The sequence below is a fragment of the Phymastichus coffea genome, unplaced genomic scaffold (assembly GCF_024137745.1).
Source record: "Phymastichus coffea isolate CEN01 unplaced genomic scaffold, Cenicafe_Pcof_1.1 PCOF00192, whole genome shotgun sequence".
Lineage (NCBI taxonomy): Eukaryota > Metazoa > Arthropoda > Insecta > Hymenoptera > Eulophidae > Phymastichus > Phymastichus coffea.
The window spans coordinates 81,185-107,057 of NW_026707003.1; the positions used below are offsets into that span (position 1 = coordinate 81,185).

At 41.7% G+C, this 25,873-nt stretch overlaps 3 protein-coding genes across 6 annotated transcripts; 2 read left to right on the forward strand and 1 right to left on the reverse strand.

The window, feature by feature from the left end:
* Positions 1 to 701: 701 nt before the first annotated feature.
* LOC131673728 (V-type proton ATPase subunit C) lies at positions 702 to 11,492 on the forward strand. 3 transcript variants are annotated; one of them, XM_058951963.1, is made up of 9 exons: positions 1,361 to 1,889; positions 1,989 to 2,012; positions 2,180 to 2,503; positions 4,979 to 5,761; positions 7,992 to 8,178; positions 8,824 to 8,922; positions 8,999 to 9,207; positions 9,559 to 9,845; positions 9,925 to 11,492. In XM_058951963.1, exons 3-9 carry the CDS (start codon positions 2,218 to 2,220, stop codon positions 10,018 to 10,020), a joined length of 1,947 nt encoding a protein of 648 aa, XP_058807946.1. In that variant the 5' UTR covers positions 1,361 to 1,889; positions 1,989 to 2,012; positions 2,180 to 2,217; the 3' UTR covers positions 10,021 to 11,492. The 3 variants fall into 3 exon arrangements, with proteins under 3 accessions (XP_058807945.1, XP_058807946.1, XP_058807947.1); XM_058951962.1 differs by lacking the exons at positions 1,361 to 1,889; positions 1,989 to 2,012 and adding an exon at positions 702 to 970 and having other exon boundaries at positions 9,925 to 11,490; XM_058951964.1 differs by lacking the exon at positions 1,989 to 2,012 and having other exon boundaries at positions 1,362 to 1,889.
* A 188-nt stretch (positions 11,493 to 11,680) lies between these two features.
* On the reverse strand, positions 11,681 to 15,142 carry LOC131673729 (S-methyl-5'-thioadenosine phosphorylase). The gene is made up of 6 exons (XM_058951965.1): positions 14,837 to 15,142; positions 14,486 to 14,646; positions 14,182 to 14,402; positions 13,906 to 14,108; positions 13,624 to 13,833; positions 11,681 to 13,514 (listed from the first exon to the last, which is right to left on the reverse strand). Exons 1-6 carry the CDS (start codon positions 15,053 to 15,055, stop codon positions 13,482 to 13,484), a joined length of 1,047 nt encoding a protein of 348 aa, XP_058807948.1. The 5' UTR covers positions 15,056 to 15,142; the 3' UTR covers positions 11,681 to 13,481.
* A 1,112-nt stretch (positions 15,143 to 16,254) lies between these two features.
* On the forward strand, positions 16,255 to 21,083 carry LOC131673731 (uncharacterized). Of its 2 annotated transcripts, none has more exons than XM_058951967.1 (5): positions 16,255 to 16,400; positions 16,754 to 16,974; positions 17,691 to 17,792; positions 19,613 to 19,738; positions 19,812 to 21,083. In XM_058951967.1, the coding sequence occupies exons 2-5, from the start codon at positions 16,800 to 16,802 to the stop codon at positions 19,898 to 19,900; spliced, it is 492 nt and encodes a 163-aa protein (XP_058807950.1). In that variant the 5' UTR covers positions 16,255 to 16,400; positions 16,754 to 16,799; the 3' UTR covers positions 19,901 to 21,083. The 2 variants fall into 2 exon arrangements, with proteins under 2 accessions (XP_058807950.1, XP_058807951.1); XM_058951968.1 differs by lacking the exon at positions 16,255 to 16,400 and adding an exon at positions 16,455 to 16,655.
* Positions 21,084 to 25,873: the final 4,790 nt, after the last annotated feature.

The following is a 25,873-nucleotide window of genomic DNA, read 5'->3' on the forward strand; positions in this document are numbered from 1 at the left end:
TGAATCTAGCGCTCAAGCAAACATGATCAAATAATCAAGTCAACACTAAAATAAAACTGATGAAATGTGACGATATATGTACACATATTTACGATTTAATTATTTTCACGCATTATTTTTGCGTTTACAAAACGGCACGAATCAAAAATCAATTTAATTTAATTTGCGAAAATTGTTTTGTCCTCATATTCATTATTAATGAATTCGATATTGACGTTCCTTTCGCGCGATCGGACGCCTATAAAGAGATCATTAATAATTGGAAAAGTTTCATGTTTTGAAATAACTAGATTCTAATAGCTCATGAATTAATGTAATTATAAAAATCGATTTTGTGAAGGAAATATCCTGGTTGATAGTTTTTATTAGCGACAGAAAATAAAGTCGAAATTCAAATTCTGTTCCCAAGTATGCACCTCATTACCCGGACGCGTCATAATTGACAATAACAGTGCTACCAACTTGTATAGAAAATAAAAATTCCAAGCTCAAGGCGTAAATTATTTTCAGGGCCTGAAAATGCGCTTTCAATCGCTTAAAAGAGTTGCGATAAATCCCATGAACAATGTCAAGTCGCAAGAGATATAATTTATCGCAATTAGGAAAAACAAGAATTGGTGAATGGGCGAGATAGATGTTGGTATTGCAAACGTGTGGCAGTCAGCTGTTTTGGCAACTGAGGTAGGCATAGTTGTCGGGCGGGTCGCAAGACAGCAGCACTCTTATCACGTGAGAGAGGAACTGGCTGAGCCAGCGAGTGCGTGCTAGCATACGACGAGGCCTCTGAGAAGAGCTGCTTAAACTACGTGTGTGCGAGTCTGCAAGTGAAAGATGGTTTTGTTCGAGAAAAATTCAATTTGAAAGAACCAACACAGTGAGGACGTAAATCTTAAGCTTTTCACAAGCACCCCCCTCGTTCTCGCCTCAACGTGCGTGCGTTCTATCCTGCCTGCCAACGACCATTCTCCAGGTATTAAAACCAACCTACTCTACATTTCATCTCTCTATACATCATCGTAGTGACCACCGTCCTCACGCAATTATTCTATACACGCCCAAGCCACCTATCGATCAACTATTCCTGTTGTATTTATCTGTCATGCCTAACCCTTTCTATTCTGCGCGTGTGTGTGAACACGAGTGTGCGAACATGCGATAGGTATGTAGAGATACAGGGCTGATCGTTAAAATGGAGTCGAGTGAATGATATTGATTTTCCCGTAGCTGCGTCTCTCTGGTTCTGCTGGCGTCGGGGTGGCGCGCGTTTCAAGGACGCCCTCGTGACAACAGCAGCAGTTGCCAGCAACGTTCAATGTCTTTTATTGCTGTCTGTCTTGGTTTGTCCAGTGCAGCATCGTCTTAAGTCATTGATTTCACGCGATTACGCGTATGTCCGCACCCCGTTGCCTCCGTATATGCATATACACGTATTTTCTGTCGACGTTGGAGCGGCGGCGGCAGCGGCGGTGGCGATGGTCACGTGGAGACATACGCTTACGTAATATTTCACGAGGAATTATGTGATAGTGTAGACGCGTGCCCGCAGGCGCTGCCACACCCCCTCTTCTCTTGTCTTTCTTTTTTGTTCCTATTCTTTTGCAATCCAATAATCGAACGAACAGTCGTCTTTTTTACCACTGCGCGATGCGCAAACTTGACCAGTTCGATTCCAGCTGATGCACGACGAGGGTGTCGAAGTGGATGAGAGCGCAAAGATGGAGACTCAAAGTCTACAGTCGCAGTTCAGATACGATTACTATATTGTCAGAACTGATACTTTAACTGGGAGCAGGTGGTTGTTTACAATGGCCTCGACCGATCGTTTTCTGTCTGCTAGTTGTCAATATCGACAGCAACAAAAGCAGCTTTGAGTCGTTCGGCGTTAAAACGTAAGATTTCTGTGGGAATTTTTTCGTTTATAGTCACATTTATTGTGATGGCTTCGATGATAATATTGCAAATTTATTTGTTTTACGCCTAATATTCAGAAACGAGTTTGTGGGAAAGACAGTGTAAGTGAAATATGTTTACAACTTATCCTTGAAACAAAATTGTGGGAGTGGATTTGGTTATTGATTTTTTGCTAGACTTTGCGATCACTTTTGGAATTTTTCAGTAAGCTTGTGTGTTAACTTACAGTTAGATTAACTGGCTTTGTTGCCATTGTTTATTGTTTCAGAACTAAGAAACAGCAAGACATAATAAACTCAAGCTATAATGACTGAGTACTGGCTAATTTCTGCACCAGGTGACAAGACCTGTCAGCAAACATGGGATACAATGAACAACCTAACATCCAAACAAAATTCATTGTCAGTCAACTATAAGTTTCATATACCAGACCTTAAAGTTGGTACGTTAGATCAATTGGTAGGCCTCTCGGATGACCTGGGTAAGCTCGATGCATACGTCGAGCAGATCACACGCAAGGTAGCATGTTATTTAGGAGAAGTTTTAGAAGATCAGAGGGACAAGCTGCACGAGAACCTGATGGCCAACAACAGTAAGTACATTTTCTTCTACACTAATGCTTCTTTTTCAAATTGACTTCTCCTTTTTGTCTGTATGTTTGAACTGATAGTCAGTTAAGAACTGTTGATACAGAGAGAGTTTAAGCAAAATTAGTACTTTTAGTGAATTAGGAATGCTATGTAGAGCTTAGTTATGACATGGACATGGTACACATTGTTTCTGATGAAAACTTGAAGTAAACTGAAAGGAAATCCTGTTATATACACTTATCATTCATAAAATAGAGATACATAAAATTGTCTTGAACTCTCTCATAACAACCAGAAAAATTACCAACTGATTCCTAGTGTATGATGTCCCAGCAATTATGAATTTTACCAATCGTATAAATAAGATCGACACCAAAGATTATACTATACACAACACAAAACAAATTACACTATGTAATTGAAATTATTTTCCTTCGTAAACTTTACATTAATTTACTCTGGAGGTAATGAGTTAAATAGTTGGGCTACTTAATTTTACACACCCTTATATCCCTCTTTCTCAACACCCTCTAGACTCGAGCCTCATTTTTAATAACAAAAATTCTAATGTCCCCTTGAGAATTTCACCTGCTATGCTGAATGCTAGCATCACTAAATTTTTTATCTCTTTTTTTTTTGTAACGAATCTTTGTTCTTCATTTTATTTTCTCGCGAACAACGAAGCCATATAAAATTTTTGTGGAAAAGAAAAAAACATGTGACATTAAAAATGAATAATGCTACAACTATATTAAGCATACAATAAATCTTTCACTTGATGCGTCCTATATACAGAGTCAATTGACTAAAACGTGTGCCGTAAAAGCTATACTATTGATTACTTTGTATTTGCAAGCATATGCAGGTCAAGTTTTCACGGTTGATAAATAATGAAAATTTTAATTGAAAGCCAATACGCGGCGTATTACCGATGAATGATCTTTACAATGATAATAATTTAAGAAAATAGATTTGTTTCTGAATAAAAATATGCATAAAGAATCCATGAAGAACATGAAAGAGTAATCTTAAGGTTTCGGATACGCCGTGTGTAGAGTAAAGAGTATATATGTATAACGTTAGATGGCTTTGTTTTCTGTTTTGTTTGTATATTTCTATTTTATAAAAAAAAATGATTGAAGTGAAAAACGATAATTTGAAAAAAGGAATGAATAACCCTCCCTTAACGTAACTGTGATGTTGCTTTGCTTGCTTTTATCTTTAATTTCGACCACATTAACCCCCTTCTCCCTGTACCTAACTGATTGTTTTTTATATAACTAACAAACGCTCATACACGTGCACTGCCTATATTGTTAACAAAGAAAAAGAAAGTCTCTATTATGATCTCTATATGGTACAGATTATACAAATATACATGATAACGACCCGCGCGGAGACGACCTGAATATTTAGGCATATGTGCAATGTGCTACTTGAACGAAAATGTTGTTGAATTCAGATGTACATGTAAGATGAAAGAACAAACGGGGCCGCGCGCGCGCGGGTGCACATACATTGTCATTGAAAAACGCGAAATGCATATACGTGAAAAATTTTGATGACGATGACAACGCAAGGAGTTGCTTGGGTTACTGTGGTCACCAAGCTCCGACATTAGTCACTGCATATAGGTTTTGTTCACTACCTTCTTTTCTTTTATTTCTTTCATTTGATTTTTCCGTTTTTCCATTTACTTTCTATCCCTTCTCTCTTGATTTCTTTCTTTTCATTTTATACGACACTCCCCCGAAGCCTTGAATCCTTCATCCCAGTTAAACCGTGGCGGTATATTATCGTCGACTTATATATGATTTGTTTTATGATTTTGTCATTTCTGCTGGTCTCTTTGTTGCATCGTAAGAACCTTGGTTGCAGTTTCTGTTTGCCTCAAATTTTGTTATTCGACTTTTATTTTCATTAGCTCTTTGGTTTTCGCGCAGTTTTGAAACATTATTATTTCTTTAGAGTATGTTCATTTCGAACACTTAGGCTTATATTTTTTTGGAGTTGTCTATGTCTCTTCTCAGGATCCGAGTATTGACACAAGCTTAATATTGCAGAGTGGACTGTAAAAAAATAAGAATTTGTGTTGAACTTCGCTAACCTAGGTTTTAAGGTTTAGAGCTTAAAAGTTAATGTACTAAAATTGAGATGAAAGGTATTGCGCGCTGAGGAGACGCGACTCCTAGGTAGCCGAATCCAAACACTGTCAACCTACAAAATGAAAGCCAATGTGGCAGGTACTCCGATCCACTGATAGAAGAGCCTAAGAGCAGACTCCGCGCAGCGAATTTAGTTCTGTTATTATTTCCGTTTGGTCGGCGTTGTGGTTAGGCTGTTGGCGTAGAATGCAAGCGAGAGAAGCTGAGCTGTGGCGAATGGACGAGAGTGCGTGCGCGCGTGCGTGTGCGAGAGAGAAAGATGAGTGTTGGCTTGCGGAGATGTGGGCTGTGTAACTGGCTGCGGGGCGATAGGTCAGACGTCAGTGGACGGCGAGGCAGGCGAGAGTACGGAGGGGGGTCCGGACACCCCACCCAACACACCGGTGACGCCGTGCAAGCCCGGCCATGTGGCGGCGGGGAGCTGCTCCGGCAAGGACCAACGCCAGCACCACTGGAACCGCGGCGAACCGCCCGACAGCCCGGAGCCGCCGTGCCTAGGTCAGCAGCAGCACCACCAACATCGGCATCCGCCCTCCTCCTCCTCGTCCGCCGTCTCCTCTTCCCACCATCATCAGCATCATCATCATCAGCAGCGGGACGCCAGTCCCAGCCAGCGTCAGCATCGCCACTCGTCTCACCACCACCATCACCATCGTCACCCGCACTCGCATTGCCATCAGCCTCACCACCATGATCGGCCTCGCCATCACCACGAAAAGAAGTCGTCGTCGTCGTCGCAGGGCGCCGACTCGTCGTCGTACTCGTGCTACCAGGTGCCCTCGGCCTGGTGCACCTCGGGCGGCTCCTCGAGCCCGAGCTCGCCCTCGCGCTCCTCCTCGGGCGGCAACGCCGGCTCCTCCTCGTGCTGCAGCAGCACCGAAGATGACTCGCCGCACGATCCAGAGGAGACCACGATCGAGCACGAGCCCAGCAAGTCGCGCCCGCGCAGGCGGCTGCATCGCCGGCCCAGGCGGCGCCGCCGGCGCATCGATCACGACACGCCATCGCCGCAGCGGCAGCACACGGAGGAGGAGCAAGACGAGCATGAGCCCGAAGAGGATGACCCGACAGCCACCGGCAAACTGCCCAATCCAGGTACCCGTCCCACCATGCCAACCACCGGACCAACCATCACACCAACCAACCTTCAACCGTCGACGACTATCCTTGCTCTCATTTCTCCCTGTCTACCACCCCAACCCCTTGCCCGCCTCTTCTACCCACTCGAACCCCCTACATACCCTAATCTATCTCTCGCTCTTTTTCTTCTCTCTCTCTCTCTCTCTTTCTTCCTCTCTCTCTCTCTATCTCTCTCTATCTCTCTCTTTCTACTCTCTCTCTCTCTCTCTCTCTCTCTCTCTCTCTCTCTCTCTCTCTCTCTCTCTCTCTCTCTCTCTCATCTGCCTCTCGTAGCTCTCTTTTTCTTTCTGTCTGTCTGTCTTTACTATCTGTCTGTCGACACAGTATACTATATAAAACCGTGTAGAACGAAGAGAGCTGCTGTGCTTATTCTTCGATAAAAAAATCGATCGCCGATATACAAATAAATAAATAACCGAGTTTTTTGACAGCGCACATTTCACAGTCGATATTATGTATCGAACAACGATGATTTTTTTGACGACATGAAAACACGCACCTTGAGTATTTGATATTGATACTAACATAGATATATATATACATATATACATCTATAGACCTATATATTTTTCTTTTATTTGTTGTTGATAATGAGATGGAAAAAAACAAAATCGTGTGAGTGGCACAGTGCACGGTCCCGTTTGTTTAATCTACTTTCTTCCCGATAAACAAAATTAGAGAAAAAACTATGTATATACTTTTTGTTGCGATACATAAATATATATATATATATATCCCTACATATATATACGCTGCTAAAAAAACCGCTCTGCTGATAACTCACGACCATCACCATCCCCACCACCATATGATATCATTAAATATATACACACAATAATGTGTCTTTTTTTTGGCGCCACCGCTTACTGTTCTGCAGCCGCTCTATATATAATTTCGCCCTCCCCTCTCCCAGGTAACCCTCTAATTAATTTTTATTTTTCAGTTCTTTTCGTTAAAAAAATGTATTTGGTTTATAATTTCGAAAATAAAAAGTGACTTTGACACACGCATCAACACACAGACAGTCACAGTAACAGAAATAACATATGTATATCGACGAATGTCAAGCGAAAAGGAAAAAGAAAAATAGATCGGTATATAATATTATATACAATGGGACACTGCACGCACAAGAGAGCAACTTTGTTATTATACTCGCATGCACCTCTCGACTCATTACGACGATTACAGAGTTAATCAATCTCTCTTCACTTGAGAAAAGCGATTGTGTGCATATGAGCAAGGCCGTCCTTTCAACGCAATTGACGAAAATTTATTATTCTCCTCCACGGCTCCGCTAAAAAAAAAAAACGCCCCCGAACAATTGAAACAGCTGGCATGAACAATCGCTTGCAGCAAGCAGCAGCAGCTGCAGCAGCAAACTGCTCGTTGATGTGCTTTTTGCGCAGCTTTCGATGAAAATAAAATCTCACTGCACCGCCATTAAATATCTTCTTTGGCACCGACCATCTGTATCTTACGTTTTATTTATTATTTTGTACTGATATACAATTGGTCCTTGTTTCTCTCTCTCTCACTCACTATCTACCTTTCTATATATATATATGTATATATATATATATATATATATCTGACATACACAACACCACCACCAGTTTTTTGCTTGATTCACGACAACAACAAAGTGCACGCAATTTCTTTCTCCTCCCCCCTCTTTAATTTTTGTTTTCGGTATATCTATGTGGCACTATTAACATTTGATTGTAGCTGTCCAGAGAGTGATGCGACGCATGTTCGTTGATGTTCTGAGATAAAAATTCCCTACTCTTTTATTTTCTCACACACTAATATATACGCTCATACATAGAATTCATTATTATGCTACATAAAGCATCGACGAGAGTTGATGTTACTAATGCCACATTAAGTAATAATATATATTATTTTGCATACGAGGAACGATAATATATAATAGCAAAGCATGAAACTTTTTCATATTCTATTTCTTTAGTTTTTTTTCTTATGCTCGCGCAATATTTCTGAAAGAGATGTGAAAAAAAAATCCGAGAAATTATATCCTTTGTTTTTTGTTTTTCTCTATTGAAGTTCGATAAGACTTTAAATGGAATTTTAAGCGTAATTAAGTATTTTTGTTGTTGGAAAATTGACGTTACGAAGGATGGTTTATCGTTATTCAGCCGATTTTTTTTCCGTTTTACTTTAGGTGATCTGCCGACATACGTAACACGTTTCCAATGGGACATGGCCAAATATCCGATCAAGCAATCCCTCAGAAATATCGCGGATATCATCAACAAACAAGTCGGTCAGATTGACGCTGATCTCAAGACCAAATCCACTACTTACAATAATCTCAAGGGCAGCTTGCAGAACCTCGAGAAGAAACAGACGTAAGGATCAAGTGACTGATGTGCTTGTCGGGAAAAGGGAGCTCTTCTCGGGGATAGGGGAGCGGACTGATAGAGCGAGCTTTAATTTCGATCAATGCTAGAAAATATTACGAGGTTAAATGTCGATGAAAAATGACTGAAAATCATTTTTAATCATTGACGGTTATTTTTCACGTCTTAAAGTTATCGATCAACAAAATATCGTGCTTCAACCAAATTTCAAACGCAATCGTTCCGATTCGAAGGTACGTACGCGGAGTCAAATAGTTATTTGATTATTAAATTAATAGTTATCAAATGGTTATTTCTGAAACAAGCCTTTGGAAGAAAGTCCTCAAGGACATCGAGTAAATTGTGACCATTCCTAGTACGAATGAACAGCTAAAAGAAAACATTGCAAAACATTGCCATGATTGAACAGCCGCATCGCTACGTTGCTTTCGTCGAAGGATCTAGTTTCTCGTAACTGCAAAGCTCTTCCAGCTCTTTATCGCTCGAAAATACTCGCACCTTCTGACGTTTAGTCCATTATAAGAAAACGATTAACCCCCCCCCCCCCCCCTCGAATCGTCATGAAAGCTCTTCTCCCACACGTTTCTCCGCAAGTAACGAAAAGTAGAATTAATCACTATTTATCCATCGCAGGGGAAGCCTACTAACTAGAAATCTTGCGGATCTTGTCAAGAAGGAACATTTCATTCTAGATAGCGAATATCTTGCCACGCTCCTCGTTATTGTACCCAGGTAAATGGGTCATTCCCACAATAATCACATTTAGATTAACAAAATATAATTTTTCTCCTTTATTTCTTCGGTACAGAGCTGGTATTCAAGACTGGCACGCCATGTACGAGAAGTTGACAGACATGATAGTGCCACGCAGCTCGCAAATGATAACTCAAGATCAAGAGTACGCCTTGTTCACCGTCACTCTCTTCAAAAAGGTCATCGAGGAGTTCAAACTGCACGCGCGCGAGAAGAAATTCATCGTGCGCGACTTCGAGTACAACGAGGAAGCCCTCGCAGCTGGTAAATAATGCAATTGACTCGAAGGGTAGCTTGAAATTGTCGCGCGTGTATCGATTGTTTCTCGGTTTGCACGTCATGCCTGACCTCTTTTAGGCTGATGGGGATGAGCACTCGTAACGAGTAAATTTCCACTGCGTTTCGACTGACTATTATACTAATGACGATGGAAGTTTCTCGAGCTATTTCTCGACGTTTGGAAACAAAAATTTATCATTATCGATGAATATTTTCGGTCGATGTAAGAATAATTTTTTCACGATGACGCACAATAAAAAAGCCTTCGACTATGAATAAAAGCATACTAATAGCACTTCCATCCAGAAATAACTGAATTATTGTTTGTATTTACAGGCAAAAATGAATTAACCAAGCTGGCGACGGACAAGAAGAAGCAATTCGGTCCGTTGGTGCGGTGGCTGAAGGTTAATTTCAGCGAGTGCTTCTGCGCCTGGATTCACGTGAAGGCGCTGCGCGTCTTTGTCGAGTCGGTGCTGAGATACGGTTTGCCCGTCAATTTCCAGGCGATTTTATTGCGCCCCAACAAGAAGAGCACAAAGCGTTTGCGCGACGTACTCAACCAACTCTACGCCCATCTCGATTCCTCGGCTACCGCTGGCGGTTCGGGTGGCAATCAAGACGTAAGTTTAACATTCGTTTGATCGAGGTCTTTTCAATGGCGACTCTTTTCACGCACGTTTTCGTGCGTTTGTGTTGCAGAGCGTGGACATACCAGGGTTGGGCTTTGGTCAGAGCGACTATTTTCCTTATGTCTACTACAAGATAAACGTAGACATGGTCGACAATAAAGTTTAGTTTGATTATCGACGGAATGATATAATCATTGTACGTACACATCTAGCGCACACTCGACATCTCCGGCTCATATAACAACAAAATATCGCTCTAGATGCATACGAAAGAAAAAAAACTTCGAAACTTCCTCAGTTGTTCGAATTAAACGTACTTTTTTCAGCGTTATAATCTTCATACCGATCAGTCTCTATAATTGGTACAACTCTTCCAAGTGCATAACTTTGGCGTGTCACGGATTGCTGGCTGTTCTACTGCTGCTTTCTCATGTGCGAGTCTTTGTTAGATATTGAGAAGCGAATATTTTTATAGTGAATACAGAGAAAGAGAAACGGTTCTACATGATTCCCGAATTCTCGAAAGTGATGCATGGTGAATTTTTTGCGAGTGATTTATCGACTAAATCGGTGAAAAAATGTCGCTAACCTTTGTTGTTCTTTTTAACTAACTTTTTCCTAATTCCAATTGATATAGCAATATTGATCCAGCTTTAAAATTCTTATAAATGTATATGGTTCTTATTTTTAAACGAAGTTTCATATAGCTTCGGGATGTTTTTTACAACGATGAATTTTAAATGAAACATTTTTTCACCGACAAATGTACACTCCTTGTACATAAGTTTAGTGCAAGTTTTGCCACAAAGGACTTGCACGCATTACCTTAGTTTGATTGCTGCGTGCACATATTTCACCAAAGGCTCCACATAATTGAATGATAAAATAAGTAATACAAAATGATTTATAAAAAAATGTACAATTTTCGACTAAAAGAAAAACGACAGAACTGTTCAATAATAAACTACTAAGACAGATGTTGTTAAATTTTGCTTGGAATTTAGAAGCTTTCAAAACACAATCTAGGAAATATTTTTTTGAGAGTCGTTGCAAATGCCCGTTTTTATGATATATTCTATATTAAAAAAAATGCAACTGACAACTCAATCACTTTTATTGATGTGTACAAAATATGGAAGAAATATGGTAAAAATATAAAGTTTTGAAGCCTTTTAAAATATTTCTCAGAAAGTATTTAAAGTAGAAAAGATTTTTTTCTTTAATTTAAGCAATGTCTTGTATTTCGCCAACCATGAGTACTAGACGACTTAGTTCCACAAGATAAAGTGGAAAAAGTAAGATTTCCTAAACGATATTCATTTAAAACTACATCGCCATCTGAACATAATAAAAAAAAGAAAAGTATTATACTGTTAATGAATGGAGGATAACTCAATGTTATTCATGTGGATCAATTTTAATTTATAATAAGTATGCAATATTTTTTATTCCATTATGATTGTTTTAATTATTTGTTTTTTTTTTTGTATTTTTAAATTAAAAAAAAAAAATTATTGAATAAACCTTCATTACTATCTTAACGATTTTTTGTGAATATCGTTTTTAATTATGTAAAAAATGAAGCAAAATGAATAATTTAAAAAAGTTACAAAATCGAACTGTTGTAATTTGTAGATATATTAAAAAACGACTTCGTCGTCTTCAATAATTATATTATAAATTGTATAATTATAAATAAATATCATGTTCCGTTATTATCACTGTTAATAACTGTGTTAATCATATTTTTATTAACAAAACTACACGTTGTTTCCCTTCACATTCCTTGTTTTATTCATTTGTTTGTATAAACTTCAGAGTAACAATATAGATTAAGTACTATTAAAATGTTGTACAAGACATTAACAATAAAATTGTGTACTAAAAAATCATCGGTTATTATTTGATACAGTGTTATCCGGCGCACCAGGCGCGCTCTTTCTTTTATGTTTCTCTGTTATTTATTACATTACTTGAACCTTTTACATGCCAACTTGGAGATTTTAATGGGCATGAATATGTTATGCTGTTTAAAATAAACCACATATGTATATCAATATTCGTTAATGAATAAAAATAGAACTGTCAACCATGTTTTCACAAAAAACAATGAACTTTTACTCATTTCAAAATAAATTGTTCAAAAGTTTAATTCAACCTACGATTGATAAGCTATTATATTATGATATAACATTAAACTTTACACACTCAATAGTGATTATGGCTCTAATCGTATATTAGTTTGAGTAATACGTTTAACATCGTGTGCTTTTTGTTGCCTGTATGAAAACACCCATGAATATTCTTCAAATTTGATGGGATTAATATTCAGATAATTAGTTTACATTGCTCGCAAACTTCTTAATTTATAATTAACACAAGATAAAAATGTATTTCTTTTATTTTATACTATTCAGTTTCTCTCTTTCAATCAAATTTTAAGACAATATTAATTTGAGTATTATAATGTAATATCACAGATATTATAAAATTAACAACTTGTAATGATAATTTCAAAACGTAATGTCTTATGTTTTCAAAACGATTTATTAACAGCATATTTCCATTCTTGCAGATTATTATCCATGTTAATTATTTACACTGCCGCTCACGTACTTTTACCCCCCTCCGAGCAAAATTGTTCAAACTTTGAAGTTTCATATGTTCCTTCAAAACTAACGTAGAAACGAACGGCAGCGCATTTGAAAGCTCATTCCAAGACCTTTCAAATGGTATATATCACGAGTACTATCAAATGGTATTTTAATTGATGTTACTATCAATTGTTTCAAACGATTATTCATCGATAAAAGTTCCGACATTTTAAGTACATTTTTGATCTCTTGCCAATTCTAGAGAAAAAGTTGCAAGAAAATTTTGTAGCACGGGATTTTCTTCCTCTTACCAGATCCTATCTAAATCACTGATTCAAAAATTATTTACATCAAATATGACCCGCATTTGAGCATTTTCCTATATTTTTCGAAAATTTACGTTTTTTTCAAATGTTCAATCTCTTTAAGTTCAAATCATAGAAAAAAGTGCACATGAAAGAAAATGTTCCTTTTTCTATGTAGAAAAATAATACTGTGGAGTTTTCTCAGATTTTTGTTCGAAAAGGAAATTTTTCACATTTTTTTTCTATATAGCTGATGCAAAAAAAATGAAAAAATTGTCTGAATCATAAGGTGTTTTTCTTTTTTCTTTTCGAAAAAATAATCTGAGAAAATTTCACAGTATTCTACGTAGAAAAAGGAACATTTTCTTTCATATGCACTTTTTTCTATGATTTGAATGCGCTGCCGCTCGTCTTTGTACGTTATAGTTTTGAAGCAACATATGAAACTTCAAAGTTTGAACAATTTTGCTCGAAGGGGGGTAAAAATACGTAAGCAGTAGTGTATAAATTGAATTTACTGCTGAAATATAAATCTCACACTTCTAAATACATAATAAAAATATTTCAAAGTATAGGAAAATTAAAATTTCTTTCTCTTTTTTAGCATCAACTAGTCACAATGCTAGATGATAGGTTACACATCACTTTATTAAGGTAAAAACAAAAAAAAAATAAGAGATAGGAGATAAAAACTGAATTTCTTGTACCAAATATCACAGTCAAGTTTTTCAGTGAGAGGCATTACTATTTTGCAGCAGAGTCTGAAAAATAAAAACGAAACATAAGTTCAATATTTCAATTTTATAAATATATACATTCAATAGATATCCAATAACAAATTATTACAAGATTTAATCAGTCTATTTTTACCTGTAATTCAGCAATATGGTTATCCCATTTTTCTTGCCCAATCAGTTCCACAGCTTTTACCAACAATTGGGTAACTTTACTAAGATTCTGTTTAAAAGCTTTTAAAACATCAGTAGCACACACAATATCTTTGGAATCTTTCCAACAATCATAATCTGTTACAATAGCAACAGTAGCATAAAGTAAACCAGCCTCTTTCGCTAAACAAACCTGTATAAAATATTTTTGATTGAAATTCAATTCAAATTAAATTATTAATTCTTTCCATGTGTTTAAATAAACCTCTGGATAAGTCGTCATATTAATAAGATGTCCTCCCCATTGACGGAACATGTTACTTTCAGCTTTTGAAGAGAAACGTGGTCCTTCTATCGAAACAATTGTGCCTCCCTGTTTAATAGGTATACCTAACTTTTCAGCAGCTTTCTCCAATACCTTAGAAGTATGAGGATCAAAAGCTGGCTCCATAGGTATATGGCAAACACCTAAAATGTATCCATATTTCATATTAACTTTAATATGTCACATATTTGTAATATAGATCTAAAACACACATACCTGCATAGTTTGCTGAAGTATTGTCATAAAATGTTCCTTTTCTCTGCTTGGTTATATCAATAAAACTATCTGGAATGACTAATTGACCTCTAGAAATTGACTCAGTAAGCGAACCACAGGCTGTTGATGCTAAAACATGAGTGCAACCTAGCAGTCGTAAAGCTTCTATATTTGCTCGATAGTTAACATCGGTTGGTATAGTTTTGTGTCCTAGTCCATGCCTTTAAAATTCAATAACCAGCTTATTAGGTTTCTTGATTTTTTAGAAATTACTATTAAAATAGTGATAAACAAATGCAAATACCTAGATAGTAGTATAACATCAACTCCATCAATAGTACCTTGATAGAGATTACTTGTCGGAATGCCAAACTCATTCTTAGCATATTCTGCCTTGATCTCAGAACAACATTTCAGTATTTCATTAGCTGGATCATCTAGGCCAGATCCACCAATAATGCCTACCTACAAAACATCAATAAAAATTGTAAAACACACAGAACAGGAAGAAATCAATGCTTCACTAAAACCATATTGTAATACACTTAAATCTTGAACTTATCAGAGATCAAACAGGTGTGGCATTGGGAAACATAGAAAGAAGACAATTGAAACAACATAAAGCATTATTTTAGAATTAAATTTGCTTACATACCTTGATGTCTTGCTTAACCATGTTGCTCCGAGAGAGAGAGAGAGAGAGAGAGAGAGAGAGAGAGAGAGAATGAGAGAGCGAAAGAATAAGAGGACACCTCAAATTAATAGCAATAAACGATTTGTCTTTATCCAATTGAGAGCTTGCTCCACATTGCGTCCAAGTATGCGTGTGCAGTCGGTATATATTATCTTTTTCTAGGCTTCTATTCCGTCCCATAGAATATCTGACTGCGTTGGACAGTCAAACTGTCATTGAACATTCAATTTTGCTGTCAGCGCAGAAATGCCACGTCGTCGAGCAAATACAACGGAACAGACGATGTTAACCCCTTGTTCAAACAGCACACTGCAAGGTGCTGTATTCTGGAATAAAATCTGAAATAAAATCTAAACCTGGAAGAACCTGCAATAAAATCTGTTGCGCACCGATTATCAATCTGGTTTTTTTCCCTTCGAATCCGATATGGTATGGCGCGTCAGGGGTTTAGCGCGCAATCGCGCTCTTTTTTGAAAGAGAGCACCAGTTGTTCACTCGCGTGTGAAGGCTCAATTGCTGTATAGTGCGACGCGATTGACAATTCGATGTACTTCTTTTTTTTCGTCTTTTTTTTGTCTTTTTTTGCGAAACAAACGGGAGAGCGAATGTTTCACGCTCGATACGATCATCATTGCGCGCGATCGAAATCATTACCATTATCGAGACCGTTCGATGTTCGCGTATCGTCGTGTGCCCACGTACGGCTCCGCGATAATAGCTACACATTCGTCAACGCGGAAAGTACTCTCGCTGCCAATGATTACGAAACGCGGCGCGCGTGCACTCTCGCTCCCCCGTTTATCGGAGGCTTGCGGCTCGCAAAGGCCGCGGGATCGCGCGATTAATTAAGACGGCGGCGGGTACAGCGCCAACGACGCTAATTGAGCTCTCGCGCGTCTCTCTCTCTCTCTCTCTCGTGTTCTCGGCCTCCGAGACAGTGAGCGACGTGCGGGCCGGGCCCTTGCTCGCGCGTCGAGTGACACACCCACGCGCGCGTCAACCCGCAGCGAGCTGTTTTGTGCGGCGCGCCGCTGACAAAAGCAGCTATATACCTGCGGACGGATTTTTCGTTTCTTTTTGTGGGGCGTACATTGTCGCCGTGAGACGAGAGGCGCCCGCGATCAATAGCGTAATTGGAGACGTCCGCGCGCTCTCGTCGTGTCCTTGCCGACGAACAGTTGGTTCGGTTGCGGTGAAGAGCGACGACGAACAGGAATCGTACTCGCCGGACTCGAGAGAAAACACGACGATTAGCGCGCGCTCGTTAGGAAATCTCTCTCTCTCTCTCTCTCTCTCTCGAACTCTGGTCGGCGCGGCGTACGTCGTATATATTGATCGAGGGTCGCGCGCGACGTACCACACGCATGCAGCGTCACGGCGGCGCGCGGCTGGCACTCGGCTCTCGCGGCGGCCGAAGCACTCAGCAGCCGGCTTTTAGTTCGCGTCCGAGCGCGCGGCGCGACACACACGTCTTGCGATTTGCGCGCGGGCGCGCGCGCGAGCCGGCGTGCGACTGCCCGTTGAGGTGAGTACGATGGAGTTCGCTACGCGCTGCTGTCGGGGATGTCGAAGCTCGCGTGTATTTTCTCGCGCAACTCTCTCGCTGTCGTTTCACTCCGAGTCGTCGTGCGCGTGGTGCACGCTGGCAGTGCTTTCTCGTCTCCTCTCGCCCGCGGTAGTCATCGGCCAATTGAGCTTAATTGAGACGCTCGCTCTCTACGTCTCCGTGACTCAGCCGCGACGGCCGAGCGGTCTTTCCTTCACCGACGCGCTTGTACCGGTGAGATTTTTATTCAGGGTTAGGTCGGGTTGGCGACAGGGGGGGGGGGGGGTGCGCGTACCACAGGATCGATATAACGCGCGTGCACGTCTTTCTAGCTGATTCAGCGGTGAGCTAAGGGCGCAGCATGTGGGGCTGAGAGTCATGAGCGTCACGGGGCTGCCGCCGCCACTGCTGCTGCTTCTGCTGCTGCCGCCGCTGCTGTTCTGCGACGCCGTGAGCGTGGTGGACCACCACCCAGACGACGAGTACGTCGTCGAGCATGAGGTCAGCTATCAGCAGGCCGTGAAGCGAGCGAGGAGCCTCGAGCTCTATCCAGGTGAGCGTAAGAAACGCACTCGAGGCCGATGAAGAATCGGCACGAGCGCGGGCGCAGCTGCGCGACAGTGGGCAATCGAGCTACGTCCGCTGCACAGAACGCGCGTCTAATGTTTCACGGAAAGCGCGATTGGAACTAAACGAGTGCTTAATGAACGCATAGAATGAAATTCGAGAGCCATCGAGCGTCCCGTTCCTTATCGTCTCGAAGCGCGCGCGCGACATTCGACTCTCTTTCTATGCCTTCAATTATATCGCTCTCGTGTCAAGTCGAAAAGAAGTCGATGAAACGAAAATAGAGCGCGCGCTCGCGGACAATAGAACGGAAATGGAGAATATTTGTTCTCGTTCGCCTCGAGGAGCGCCAGCACACACGTGCAAAAATATTCGACTCGCGACTGTTGTACGTCCGATAACGGGCCGCGTCCCAACACGCCACGGTTAGATCCGGCGACAAATGTCAAGAAAAAAAGAGAAAAGCCAGCGCGCGCAAGTTGCGCTGGCAATCTCCGCGCGTACATTCGCACAAAGGACCGCCTTGTGAGCCAAGCGCTCTCGGCGGCGATAAGAAACGAGAGAGCCGTTGGCGAGATATCTCCTCGTCGCGCGCGTACACCTTTTCCATCTCCGGCTCGGCTCGCGACACGGCGGCGAAATTCGGCAAGGGAACGAGCAAACGGAGACTCAGGCGCGCGGCTGTGTCCGCCTGTGTTGCAGGTCCGATACCGGGCTGCAAGCCCTGCACCAGCGACGAGATGAGCTACTGCGCGGACCAGCGCGTCATCGACGATCACTGCTGCTGCGACAACGGCTACAACGGTGAGTTCCAGGCAAGGGATCGACGCGCACGAGACTTATACGCGCGCGCGGAGAAAGAGAGAGAGGAAAGGCCACCTGCCAGGAAACCGACTTGCTATCGTGCATTCGCGATTAGACAAGACGGCAATGCCCTTATACGCTAGGTACGTTACGCGCGTAGCTCGCTTAATTTTCATGCCCGTTCGTTTTCGCATTCGCAACGCGGACGGCGGTTTTTCCAGCCCGAGTGACTTATCGAAGTTGGCTTTTCCTCCGAGGGAACTTCGGTGCGCGTCACGTCCACGCGCAATTGCGCAACGAGCGCGCGCACCGTCTCGACCTTTAACGCTCGCGCGGCAACTCTTTACTGCATAGCGCTGCTGTTCTCGCCGCGGGTACCGATCGCGGATTTCGATGCCCGACTTTTGTTCAGCCCTCGAGCGAAAGAAACCTCCGACGTTGGGCTCGCCCTGCGCTCCCGCGTGCTCGCATCCGCTCTGCCGCGTGTACCTGCTTCGCTCGTGTTTGTTGTGTTTTTTCCTTTCCGTTCTCTGCTTTTGTGCCCCCGTCGACACTCGAGATTTCTATGATGGACTCGAGTATGTCTTACACCCCTGCGAATACATCGGCTTCGTTTTACAGGCCGAGTACGCGTCACACCCGGAGAAATCTAACGCTCGCCGATAACAAATTTCACTCGTCCAGATAAAGTTTGTCCATCGCGTATGTCAAAATTAGGCCATTTTTTTCTTTTTTTTTTCCTTTTTGTTCTCCGGCGGAAGAATCGCGAGTAAACAGTACGAGCCGAGAAGACGAAGAAAAAAGCTGAACGCGGAGATTACGCATTATCGCGTTCACACTCCGATAAACTTCGACTCGTCTCGTCCGAAAACCAAACAAGACTCGGCGAGAGAGCGTGGCGAGATTTTGTTCTTATTTCGCGAGCGTGAGGTGGCCGTGAGGTTCTCCGTTTCGGAAAAATACAGAAGCTATTCTGTCTCTCTCTCCCTCGTCTTCGAGGAAATAGAAAAGAAAAATAAAAGAAAGAAAGAACCTCTTTGCAAATCGCCGCACAATGCCGTACACTTTGTCATGCAAAACGACACGCACCGCGGCCGCGCGCGGGCGCGTATCGATTGCGCAATGGAGCGCTGCTCTGGATGCATCTTCGGGCGATGCCATTGTGCCGACGAATCTCGCCGCGATCTACTTACGGCGGCGGCCGGACGTGCGTCGAGCGCGTCGCGCGGAGAACCGAATGCAACTCGCTGGGTGCAAAACCGTGGCATCGGAGGGGACGGACGGGCGACGTGGAAAACAGAGCGATATCGATTCGCCGCCGGCGGCCGCTGACTCGATCGCCGAAGAAAATCAGCTCCGCCAGGCTGGTTCGGGAAGAGCGCTCTTTAACGGCCGACAATTACGAAACGTCGCGCCGAGGCTGGCTTATATCCGGCAGCGCGCGTCCGACGGCCCCTCGCTCCTCCAAATCCAGAAGTGCCGCTCGGCGAATTACGAGCCGTTTAACGACTGAATCATCTAGCGAACGGCCTGCCACTGAAAATTAAACCAATTAGAATACTCCCTGACTCACGCGCCACCAGCGGCCGGCTGCGCGCGCGCGCGCGTACGTGCCCGGAGGAAATTCGCCGTGCGTTCACAGGCAAGAATCTGCCCAAAAAGCTCCCAGCGCTTTTTATCCAGTTGAGCGTCTATTTTTACGAACCTCGGTCGCACTAGATCGCGCTCTCTCTCTCTCTCTCTCTGCCTCGCGTAAACGCGCGCCGAGCATGAAAAAGCAAACAACAAGAGTATACGAGCGAGGCGCGTCATCGTTGCAGAAGTGCTTGATTTCGTGGAGCACACGTGCCTCGTGGGTCCGGAAGCCTGCCAAGTGAAGGCGGGCGACTGCGCCGAGTACTCCCGGTTGCGCGAGTGCTGCTGCCACACGTATCTGGCTTCCTTATGTGAGTATCGCGCGTATCGCACTAACCCACTGTCCAGCTCTCTCGCTAATCGACGGCTCTCCTCCTGCTCAAGGGAAATACAAGGCGGGCGGAGCGAGCGGCACCCAAGTGACGATCTGCCTGCTGGCGTCGCTGCCCGTCGCCCTCGGGGCCGTTCGATGACATCCGCACCGAGGTGTCGAGCCAGTGGACTGATCTCGCCGCTGAAAGAGCCGCGGAGAAGCGGCAGAGATCTACGTTGCCGAGCCGCGGCGCGTTACGCAAAAGCTCTCGACACGCAAAGTCGCCGCAACCCATTGTCATCGTACCGTTTTATTGCCTCAGCCGTAGCCAAGGCACCAAGGCTCTTGTCTTTTATTCTCTCTATTTCGCGTGTTTTATTGGAAGATTGGATGGCCGCGGTACGAGAGGATGCTTGTTTTGTTGTTTACGCGCGACGACCCGCAAGCCGAAAACTACTATCTGCGGTCTTTCGCGTCCTTCGTGTACATATATACCTTTGACAGGACTGCTACACGATTCAATGCCTATTTTTAAGGGAACGATTGATTTCGATGTTTCTCGTGCCTCCCAATGCATCGGTTGTCAGCCGAGCGTTCGGTCGACGAAGCACTCTTTTTTTATTTTTTCTTGTTTTACGAATACGAAATGAAAAATAATCGTTGCCTTCGCGAAGATTAACTGCATGCAATTGCGTAAAGCCGACACTTTTGTTTCAGTATGCCATCTTCTCTGCATTCAATTTAGTATCGCATGACAAGCAAAAGTGACGACGATTAAATTTCCGAAAGAAAATGAAAATTTTACTTTGAACACAATGTAATTTTTAATTGGCAGCCCCATGTCATCCACGTGTGAACGCTTCATTGTTTCATCGAGAACCGTTCTCGCAATAATATTTCAGAAACACGCTAAATTTGGAGAAATTTCACTTATTTATTTTACTAGGCTCCAATGTTTTATCTTCATTATAGCTATTGTTGAATGCAGACAAACGCGTCACGAGTCGCGTTCGTAATCGAAAAATGTTCCATCGCGACTTCAAAACAATAATTATTTGTTGACAAGCGCGTGGAACTCACTCGCTCATTCATGAGAAAATTTAATGGTTTACGATTCGTTCAACTTGCTGCCATAATAACCATCGATCTTCGTTAGTATTACATGACCAGCTAGGACAGTCCTTAGTTTTATCTCTTAATTTTTTAATCAATGTATGTAAAGTTGTAAAAATAATTGTTTATTATTTGATGAAAAATATCTCTTAACGCGTCTGAAAACAAACATTATAATCTCAAAAAAGATTTCTATCAAGTTTTCAATAAAAAAGTACCACGAAAAATAATTGTAACATATAACTTTTTTCATACAGCTTACGATTTTTATTTTTGTTAATTTTATAAATAGTCTTCGTGCAGTTTCAATTGAGCGAAGACTTTGAAATGCTGTATCGATATTATAGCTATAACTTACACGAAAAAATAGCCATTTATAAAGTGAGCAATGAAAAAATTGTCAAAGTAATGCAAAATAGAAATGAGAAAAGAGGTAAGTATTCTTTTTGCTGACGTTTTAATTCAGAAAATTTCCACTAATTCGCTACCAATAAAAAAAGTAGCGCACAAATAAAGCAATATGTCTGTAAAATTTGTTACCCACCCCTCAAACTGATCGTAATGAGCAACGTTTTACTCCCCAGGTAGATAAAGTTGCTTTACTGTGTACCTAGCTAGCAAATGAATTTGTATGAAATCATAAAAGTATAATGATTATACTTGTTGTACTGCAAAGTATTGTTGCTAAGTGTTGAGAAAATAATATATTGCAATAATTTTATCTCCAATCCTAGCTATTATTCACAATTCTCACTCTAATGATTAAGACAAAGCTTATCAATAAGCTGACAAAGTTAAATATAAATTCATTGAGATAAATAATCGAGCTATGCAAAGATTTAGCAAGATCGTTTGCACACAAATCACTGTGACGAATTAAACATGTCAATGTATGTTATCTCGCAGTTTTTTGTGACAATTTGTAAATTCTAAACGGTCTTCCCATCGCCTAAACATCATTGTAGCCGACGCGATCGTCATTATCGTGGCACTCAAAAACGTTCCGACTCGACTTTTCAACAAATTGTAAGTTCAGCAATCAGGCGCTGATAACACCGATTAATATGAACGTTTCGTCGCTCCCTTTCGTTTATGGTTTGTTGTTGAACGCTTTACAATAGCGATATGAAATACTTTTCGAAATTGTTATCTATTTTTGATAAAGTTTTAATACGTCAGATAGGTAATAATTAAAATAGTTAAAAAAAGTTATCGCGTTAAAAGAAAATTTAATTTTTTTAAATCTATTCTTGTAATTCGTTCGGTTTACCCTTTGCGCCACTTTCGTTTTCTGGCCTCGAACTGCGAACTGTTTGGCTTCTTGTTTCTTACAATTTCAAGATTAGTTATTAATTAAATTACTATTAAATTAATAATATAATTCAATTAAATTAAGAATTAATTATTCTTGCATAAAATATATAAAATGACAATGTTATAACAGCATATGTGCGCATATGATATAACTATGTTTCGTCTTCCATTAATACAATCGGTGATATGCAACTATATATATTTCTAAGAACAAATGGTATTTTAATTCTACGAATGATACGTGTATGCGTCGTGCGTGTGTATAACGTATGTGCGTGTGTGTGTGTGTGTTTATATATACATATTGCAATAGTTTAGTTAATCGGAGTATGGATAGTCGTTATACGACGACGGCTGTGCGATTATTATAGCTGTTGATAAATGGAAAATTTCGGTTTCTTAATTAATATTTGTGTTTTTTCGCTGCAACTAAAGGTTTATTCGCAAATATTTATTTCTTATTATATAACAAAATATACAAGTTTCAGTTGACAGGAATTAAAAGCAAGATCCGATTTGGAATTTGATAGTCCTTCTTATTGTTTAAGCGGTCGAGACGTTCGGCCGGATGTGTAGCGTACACCGCTTCAATGAGAGCTAAATTGCAGTTTGGGATTTCTGGGACTACATACATTTGAGAACTACGTTGTAATGAACGTCTCTCATAATTGATGGGGACGCGACATCTCCTTTTGTAACGCGCACATTCGATCTTCCTTTCGACGAAAAACGGTTGTTCTCGAAGATTTTCTTTGTATAAAGGTCCATTTTATGTCTGTCCGTTAATTGGATTTTAAAAGAAAAAATACGGCGCGCCGTCACACGAGACAATCCGTACGGTAGCGTCGATAAACTGATTGCAGTCATCACGTAATTCCAGTAGCTGTAAGTCAGTCGAAGGCGTTTTGCGTTTTTATCTGTTGCATAAGGAACTTTTAACGCAAACTGTAAATCAATTTTGCAAAAAGGCATGCACGGCGAAGCTTATTAGACTCTCCGAAGTCTTCGCTCGATAGTCACGAAGAAAATATACGACAGGTGTCCAACAATGGCAGCTTGATTTCTCGGAAGACACGTCGAAAAATTGCATATTGCAAGCTTATGATTTGAAGAGCTCCGCTGTAAATGTTGGACAAGTCGAGCATCGATCTACCTTGCCGACCCAGGTTCGTCTCTCTCGAGCGATACAGCTTCGACCAAAAGCTGCCAGATTGGCTCTCAGCACCCCGACTAGCGTCCGATCGTCGAGCAATGCCAAAAGCCGTCGGCGCTGCCTCCGGACTTGCGCGCGCGTCGGCCGGGCTAGTCCGCGCGCCAGGAGTGGCGCCGGCCCCGCGCGCGACAAAGAGCACCCGCGCGCCTGCCGTCCGCGTCATTTTTACCGCCGCACTCCGGCGACCGTCCTCGTGCTTCGTTTTCCCTTGGCCGTGCACTCTCTGCTGTCTCGCGGCGTTGTCGCTGTTCGCGCACGACTAGTCGCTTTCGAAAACTGCGCAGTTGCCGCAGTCGAGTGGACGTCCAACGGCCGACGACTGTCGTCCCGAAGCCAGACGATCCTGGGAGAGGCGTCCGCGCGCACGTGCCGAAAATAACGTGCATGGATCGCTCGACGGGCTATCCCCCTTCGCGCAATCGTCGTAACCTTCGGGGAGTCGAATGATAATGCCATTATGGGAGTGATCGCCGGCAATCGGTCGCGTTAATTCCGAGACGTCGAGTGTGCGAGACCGTTCGTGACGTTAAGCGCGTGGATACGAAGAGGATTGCCGAGACGAGACGAGGGTTGTTGCCGACAGCCCGAAGGCGGCGCCTCGACCGACGACCAAGGCTCGCGGACGCGTGCGATTCCTCGATTTCGTCCTCGAAAGGCGTTTTGCCGCGCCAACTCTGCCGTGGCCCCGTGACTACGCGCGCGTGGATCAAATTAATGGTCTCCGTCGAGGTGAGAATGGCAACTCGGCAACCGACTCGGGAACAGAAGTCGGACAACTGCGAGAGGTATATATAGATGTCGAAGTCGCGCTGTTTTCTTCTGGAGCACAGCGTTTCGTCAGTCGGCGACACGTGTCGAGCACCTCGAATTTTCCGCGTGTGGAAAATGTGGACGCTAGTCACGTACTAACGTTATGGGAGGGAGGGAGGGAGGGAGGGGTTAGTACGCGCTGGCACGCTCTTCTTTTTTATCCACGAACAAATGTCGCGCGAAGAAGCAATTGCATCGTTCGTATTCCGCGACACTCTGAAAAGATATTCGCTGTCCGTCGAGCGATCGCGCATGCGCTCGAGGAAAGGGGGTCAAAAAGCTGAGCGCACGTGTCGGCCGGCCGAGCCACTTGCATCCCCGTCAGGATGTTTGACCGAGGAGCCGCGCGGCCAATCACGCAAAATTGCCAAAAGCAACTGAGGCGGGCCTCGGTCTCTCTTTCTCTCTTCCTTTTGTGCGCCGTTCCGCCGAAATTTTATTGCCCTTCCGCCAATTGATAGGTTGTTTGGAGTCCGGAGAAAATATTACTGTACGTTCTGAATTGATACAAATACGGCATCAGAGTTCATTGAAGGGGACACGTGCGTACGCTTCGTTTCTTGAAATGTTACGCATGTACATGCCTACACATTCACGCGTATACGTATACCGTGGCGTTGAGATCATTTCTTAGGGAATCAATTTATTTTATTTACTTATTTTCTTCGAAAGTTTCCGCTTAACATCGAATGGTGTATCGGACTTTGTACTAAAAAAAAGAGAAAAAAGAAAAAAGCTAGATGCAATTTGTTAGCTCTTTAACATTGATTATTCATGCAGAGAAACCACCTGAAAAACATTTATCTTATTACGTTGTTTACAGGCTTACAAATCTCTATTTAATAATAATATCATAAATTGATAAAGTCTATGTAATTTAAAATCGGTACTGAAGCTGGTACTTAACTCCAATTTGAATGAATCTGCCTACATTTTAGCCTGTAAAAGTAACAGTTTGGAGCTTCTTCGAAAATTGACTACAACAATTAGGTATTAGTCAATCTCTTTCTAGCATATACCTTCTATAGCTCTCTTTCTCTTTCTTTTCATTTCAAATAGTATATCAATGAATGTAAACTTTATTATAACTGCGGTAATATCAACAAAGTAGACGGAATCGTAATGTACATTAAAAGTAATATTGAACGTAGAACCGAACACAAAATCCTTAAAAATTTAAATATATTAAATTGCAAAATAACATTGAATAAACATATTATTAATACAATTATAGGATTATATGTGTCATAATAATGACAAAAATCTATTCTTAAAAAATCTAGAGTAATATACAATTTCATGTAAAAATATAAGAAACCATATAATCATCGGAGATTTAAATATTAACACAAAAAAAATTGGATGATAAAACACATAATTTTATGTTAAATCTTCTTAATAAATATTATATACAGTTACTTGAATAGGCCATCTAAAGACAATCCAAATCGAGGGACCTGCATATTTATTTGCAAAGCTTAATAGAAAATAAATGACAATAATAACAGGAAAAAGTTTTGTGTAAATTTAATAAAACTATAAAAACAGAATCATTGATAAAATAGAACGTAATAAAAAAATTCTTTGAAAGATATAGGAAAAATATAGGTAGAAAAGGTGCACGCACAGTCTCGTTCGCGAATTTGAAGATTCGCAAAGAAAGTAGAATGCTATGGAATCCGA

What these genes read in the sequence shown, in the direction of transcription:
- LOC131673728 (XM_058951962.1), top strand. Translation starts at nt 2,218, where the DNA reads ATGACTGAGTACTGGCTAATTTCTGCACCAGGTGACAAGACCTGTCAG. An exon ending in CGGCAAACTGCCCAATCCAG is followed by an intron (nt 5,762 to 7,991) that starts GTACCCGTCCCA and finishes GTTTTACTTTAG; the next exon opens with GTGATCTGCCGACATACGTA. An exon ending in CGAGGAAGCCCTCGCAGCTG is followed by an intron (nt 9,208 to 9,558) that starts GTAAATAATGCA and finishes TTGTATTTACAG; the next exon opens with GCAAAAATGAATTAACCAAG.
- LOC131673729 (XM_058951965.1), bottom strand. Translation starts at nt 15,055, where the DNA reads ATGGGACGGAATAGAAGCCTAGAAAAAGATAATATATACCGACTGCAC. An exon ending in TGGTTAAGCAAGACATCAAG is followed by an intron (nt 14,647 to 14,836) that starts GTATGTAAGCAA and finishes GATGTTTTGTAG; the next exon opens with GTAGGCATTATTGGTGGATC. An exon ending in GATGTTATACTACTATCTAG is followed by an intron (nt 14,403 to 14,485) that starts GTATTTGCATTT and finishes TGAATTTTAAAG; the next exon opens with GCATGGACTAGGACACAAAA.
- LOC131673731 (XM_058951967.1), top strand. Translation starts at nt 16,800, where the DNA reads ATGAGCGTCACGGGGCTGCCGCCGCCACTGCTGCTGCTTCTGCTGCTG. An exon ending in CTGCGACAACGGCTACAACG is followed by an intron (nt 17,793 to 19,612) that starts GTGAGTTCCAGG and finishes TCATCGTTGCAG; the next exon opens with AAGTGCTTGATTTCGTGGAG. An exon ending in CACGTATCTGGCTTCCTTAT is followed by an intron (nt 19,739 to 19,811) that starts GTGAGTATCGCG and finishes CTCCTGCTCAAG; the next exon opens with GGAAATACAAGGCGGGCGGA.